The sequence below is a fragment of the Dendropsophus ebraccatus genome, chromosome 10, assembly GCF_027789765.1.
Source record: "Dendropsophus ebraccatus isolate aDenEbr1 chromosome 10, aDenEbr1.pat, whole genome shotgun sequence".
NCBI classification, from domain to species: Eukaryota; Metazoa; Chordata; class Amphibia; order Anura; family Hylidae; genus Dendropsophus; species Dendropsophus ebraccatus.
Genome location: NC_091463.1, coordinates 1,142,270 through 1,148,269, shown reverse-complemented (window position 1 = coordinate 1,148,269; position 6,000 = coordinate 1,142,270). Strand labels below are relative to the sequence as shown.

The 6,000-nt window shown below is 45.0% G+C and overlaps 1 protein-coding gene across 1 annotated transcript in view; it reads right to left on the bottom strand.

Annotated features, from left to right (window-relative positions):
* Positions 1-3,107: 3,107 nt before the first annotated feature.
* RAB14 (RAB14, member RAS oncogene family) overlaps positions 3,108-6,000 on the bottom strand; it is a 51,957-nt gene continuing 49,064 nt past the window's right edge. Inside the window, exon 9 of the mRNA XM_069986609.1 lies at positions 3,108-4,598. Coding sequence (XP_069842710.1) covers positions 4,421-4,598 — 178 coding nt within the window. The 3' untranslated portion in view covers positions 3,108-4,420. The remainder of the gene's footprint in view (positions 4,599-6,000) is intronic.

The window sequence follows — 6,000 nt, the reverse complement described above, 5'->3', positions numbered from 1 at the left end:
TAGATCAGTTCACGTTTAATGTGGCGATACAAAGTATGCGAAATGGCGTCTGTGACGCCGCTCACCCGTCCGAGTTGGTAGCTGCTGTCGTGGCTCTCTCCCTCCTGCGGAGGCTCTTAGTTACGGTCACTTGATGTGACCTGGAGAGGCTCTTGCAGTACGTCCTCGTGGTATTGGCGTCCGCGCGCTGTTCTGTATCCCGGCCTCGTTCTCACTCTCACCTCGGATGTCTCCGTCTAGGGTGAGATGCTGATAGGGATAATGGGTGATTGCCGTAAGTTGATCGGGTGAAAAAGAGTAACGGGGGGGCCCCCCCGTAGCGGTATAACTTTTAGTAATAAAAATTTCTCTGAAAGACAGTTTATATAATATGCAAAACGCGTTTCAAGGTTATACTGATTAACCCCTTCGTCAGTGGCGGTGATGAACAGTAGCAGTGATGGCAATCTTTCACTCTCCAGGTCAGATCAAGTGACCGCAACTAAGAGCCTCCGCAGGAGGGAGAGAGCCACGACAGCAGCTACCAACTCGGACGGGTGAGCGGCGTCACAGACTCCATTTCGCATACTTTGTATCGCCACATTAAACGTGAACTGATCTATGTGAACTGATCTGCCAGATATTGGGTGTCTCACTACACCGGGCATCGGGAGCGTTGAGATACACATCCAATAGTGGGACTACAGGTCCTATAACTGACTTGCTCATAACGTTTTCCATCTGTGGCCTCAATTGACACATTTGAACTAACGCTAAATATAGCATTGGCCGATACCCAGCGGTATTACACTGACAATTTTAAACCTTTTTTGTATATGTATTCTTATATGTATTTGTTGCACAAATCAACTATCTCATTTATTTTTTAGTGTATTCATAGCCTACTATATATTTTATTAGCTTATGGTATCTTTATTAATTAAAACTGGTATATGCAAAGGTTGGGACTTGTTGTGGTCTGGAGGACTAAATACTATACATTTTCTCCATTTTTATTTCTTTTAGCCCATGTCTAGGTAAGGGCATTTTAGGTTCACCTCGACCCAATTAGTTACTGTAACTGTGAGCTGCACCTATATATATTCTCTCTTCCAGAAAAAAAAATTACTTGTGTGGTGAAATAGAAAATAATTTTTTTTTTTTTTTAAATTAGAGGTTTGTGCTTAGACCTTTCACACTGAAAAAAACCTGACCTATTATACATGTTCCCCAAGTCGGTACGATTACAATGAAATGTAACTTAAATATCACAGCTTTTAAAAAATTAAAACCATTTTAAACTAAGGGTCCATTTACACAGAAAGATTATCTGCCAAAAATTCGAAGCCAAAGCCAGGAATGGATTTCAACAGAGGAAAAGTCTCAGGCTTTTATTACCTGATCTCTGTTTATAGTGTTTCTATTCTTTACTTATGACGCTTTTATCCTTTGGTCTATGGGGCCGTGTGAGGTGTTATTTTTTGTGCCATGATCTGTTCTTTCTATCGGTACCTTGCTTGCATATATGCAACTTTGATCACTTAAATTTTTCAGGATTTCACGTCACGTCACTTATGCCATTTACCGTGCAAGATCAGAAATGTGATAATATAATAGTCCGGGCGATACCAAATGTTTATTTATAAAATGGGAAAAGGAGGGTAATTAAAATTTTTATTAATAAAAGTGTTTTTTTTGGGGGGGGGGGGGGGAACTTGAGTGTAGTATACATGCTTTTGCCATAGGAACTTTGATTTGTTGGTGAATAATGTAAGATACAAACAGTGCGTTTTAACCTGCATGCTGTGGGGTTAACCTTTATGTGGGAAATTTAGGCATGCGTATACAAAATCGCATAAAAGCTATTTAGCACAATCTCCAGAGCATGGAACGTGCCTGCTTCCTCCGCTGTAGCTAAACGGGCCAAGCAGCGCTAACTACAGAGGGCTTCTACGCTCTTTGGCAGCGGCGTGTTTTATGGCTATTGCCGACTGCCAAGTCTGTAAAAGTCGATAGAGTGGGAGTTCACGTGTCTAGCACCCGTAGCCGGGGTGCTTCTTTTGGACCGTAGCCTCTGTATTATCTAAATATACTGTACAATCTAGATAGACTAACCCCATATAAGGTTCAATACGAGACAATTACCCCCTCCATACTTTTAATCACGAATGCATTTTTCGTTTTTTGTTTTGAGCACGTCAAAAATTTTAACTGTGTAAAAGTTAAGTTTTAGCCTCCCGGTTATTCATAGGCATTAAGGGGGACCTTCCCCCACCAGCTCAACATATACGTTGTGCCTCCTGGACAAGGCTGGGATCCACCCTCCCTGTCTAGTATACATTATACAGCACTGATCCATTAGATCGATGCTGTATTACTCTGGTCTGTTGCAGACCAGAGCTGTCGATTACCGTGCCCGGATCAGCATCATTCCAAAGCTGAGGCCCGGCCGGGTAAGTTGAACGGATCACCTCCCTCTTTAATCACATAGCCAGGGGAGGGTTGGGGGGTTAGTCTCTGCAGTGTTTCCATTATTATTATTATTTAATTTTTTTGGGGGGAGGGGGAGGGGATTGGGGGAGAAGGTGCAGAGTGTACATTAATGAGCAAAAAAAATAAGTAAACTATTTGGAACTTACCAACATGACTGATACACTCTAATCGACAGCCAAAAGCAGATGCCATTTTCCAAATCTCACGTTAGCACAATTAATGCACAGGAACAAGATCTAGAAACGTCTCACCTTCCAGCTGTCTATCAAACAGGGCACATTGTGGAAGGACAAAGATGACAGTTCACTATGACATAGACACTGCGAGGTATCATGTGTCTCAATCAGCTGTATATCAGCAGGGGTCTGATGACTGGTGCCCCCCACTGCTCAGTTGTTTGAATTGCTTTCCCCCAATTCTCTCATTAGTAGTGGTGATGGATGTACAGCCCACACACCATCGTGGGGGAGGGGGTGCCACATGTCACAGCAAAACCTACCTGGAAGAGAACCCTTGATGCTCTGTGTGCCAGACAGCAGCGTCACTCCAGCTCATAGTCAGCAGGCACCAGGACCACCGCAGAAATGCCTAGTGCACTGTAACAACTATCTGGGAAGAATGGAGGAGACGCCATGTAAATTATCTAGATCCAGGAACTTTATTTACAAATAGATTAATAGCATTTTGTTACATCAAGGGAAAGTAGAGCGGCCCGAGAATCCTTCAGTCCCAGATGGAACGGCTCCAGGCACTGCAGAAGTGTGGGGGAGACGAGCTGCGGGTGCCGACCTATCACCGGGGAGAGTGTGGTCCCTGCACAAGACACGTTCTGCTGATCTGATGGATGCAAAATGCATTAACCCCCAAAAAGAAACCCCGTATTAATCATTAAAAAAAAGGAGAGATATATATATATCCATGTTAAGGGGCCGCACCACACAACCCACCTCATCCTGTTCCAGTTTTGGCCTTGTGTGTGGAGTCTACAGCGTGTGGTTTACCATGTGATTCTCAGATGTAGCAGTATTGGTTCAGTGCCTCAAAACCAACCACTGGAATAAACTAAACCGCCTAAAAACCATAGACTGTAGTGTTAAAAACGCACAAGAAAGTTCATTCTAAAAAGCAGCAGAACGAGATTCTCCAGACACCGAACAGCAAGGGTTAAAACAAAGAACGCCGAACATGTGCAACACGTAGCCGGCGACGAGGCAGCGCAAGGCAGGGAATGCGGAGCGGTAATGGAAGGTTTCCCCGACTCACCACCATCATCATCCCACCCATCAGCCCACAATGGAATATTTCAGAGAAATCAGCTCAGAAGCCACAGTGCAAAATAAAAAGACAGACAGAAACTGCGGATATGAAGAAGCCCGACGTTCTGTCTAGTGGGGGGCCGGCAGTCACCATCTTCCTGGTCTGTGGGGTCTTTACATTATTACACAGGAGAGAAAACTAATTCAGCACAAAAACATTTTTCCCTGTTTCATTAGAAGTGGTATCCCGCAGGGTTGGGGTTTTTTTTGGGATGGGGGGGGGGGGGGGGGGGGGGGGGGCAGGGCAACAGACAGTGGGAGTAATAAGCCCCCCGGGGGGACAGGAAGAGAGGAGTGGCGGCGACAGACAGCGGGATCCCCTAATAACCGTCTTATTCACAGCAAGAGGAGGACAGAACGGAGAAGTCACAGGGGCGGAGTCCAGGGGAGCTAGACGTCATACCATGCAGGAAATGGTTGGAGTTGTGGTTGTTTATTACGCGGCCTCAGAACCTGAATACATCTAGTTACGTAGCAGTTTAGTACGGTGTTACCGCCGTCGCAGCACAGCCGCCCCCTCCCCCCACCTTTCATAAACCAATAGGATGGACAGAAGAGAATGGGGCAGCAAAAAATACTGCGAGACAGACAGAGGAAGAAAGGTCAGAAAGACGGCCCCCGCCCACAGCGCACTAGCAGCCGCAGCCTTCCCTCTGGGGCTGGGGTTCGCTGGTTAGTCGGCCTCCCTGGGGTGCTGACGGCTTGTGCTGGACCCCGGACTCTGCTGCATTCAGATCTAGGCTTCCATCCTGGATATTTTGGTAGATTTTCTTGGCCGCCTCCAGGAACGCGTCCTCCACATTCTCTCCTCTGTGGAGCAAAAGAGAAAAGTCAGTTCCTGGGTGCACAAGATCATATGAGAGCGGCCATGTTCTTGTACGTCTTGTTTCCCCCAACACACACTGCAGAGACTGTCCCCCAAGAGTCAGAGCTGAGGCTGCTGGGATCACAGGACACACTGAACCTATACACTGCCTATGAGTATGTATCCGTTATAAGGGGGTCTCTGACACGACAGCCCACCCATAACATGGCGGAAAATCTCAGTCATGTGAGGTCACTTTATAACACAGAATACCCCTTGGAGGTCACACCAATGTCATGGTTAACCAGAGTGACTTCAGCGCCTCCTTTAGATGGATTATGCTGCTGGGTCTCTTCAACCTTTTTTTTTTTAATTATTATTGAATTCCAAGCATTTTCTATGTGGTTACGGTCGGGGGATGGCCGCTCTCTAATGTTACAGTCATTAAGAAAGTGTGGGAAAGAAGGGAAAGGGAGGACATGATGGAAACCTTTATATATGTTACAGGAGGAAGAAGGGAAAGGGAGGATATGATGGAAACCTTTATATATGTTACAGGAGGAAGAAGGGAAAGGGAGGACATGATGGAAACCTTTATATATGTTACAGGAGGAAGAAGGGAAAGGGAGGACATGATGGAAACCTTTATATATGTTACAGGAGGAAGAAGGGAAAGGGAGGATATGATGGAAACCTTTATATATATAACAGGAGGAAAAAGGGAAAGGGAGGACATGATGGATACCTTTATATATATAACAGGAGGAAGAAGGGAAAGGAGGGACATGATGGAAACCTTTATATATGTTACAGGAGGAAGAAGGGAAAGGGGGGACATGATGGATACCTTTATATATATAACAGGAGGAAGAAGGGAAAGGAGGGACATGATGGAAACCTTTATATATGTTACAGGAGGAAGAAGGGAAAGGAGGACATGATGGAAACCTTTATATATGTTACAGGAGGAAGAAGGGAAAGGAGGGACATGATGGAAACCTTTATATATGTTACAGGAGGAAGAAGGGAAAGTGGGGACATGATGGAAACCTTTATATATGTTATAGGAGGAAGAAGGGAAAGGGAGGACATGATGGAAACCTTTATATATGTTACAGGAGGAAGAGGGGAAAGGGAGGACATGATGGATACCTTTATATATGTTACAGGAGGAAGAAGGGAAAGGAGGGACATGATGGAAACATTACATATGTTACAGGAGGAAGAAGGGAAAGGAGGACATGATGGAAACCTTTATATATGTTACAGGAGGAAGGGAAAGGGGAGGACATGATGGAAACCTTTATATATGTTACAGGAGGAAGAAGGGAAAGGGAAGACATGATGGAAACCTTCATATATGTTACAGGAGGAAGAAGGGAAAGGGAGGACATGATGGAAACCTTT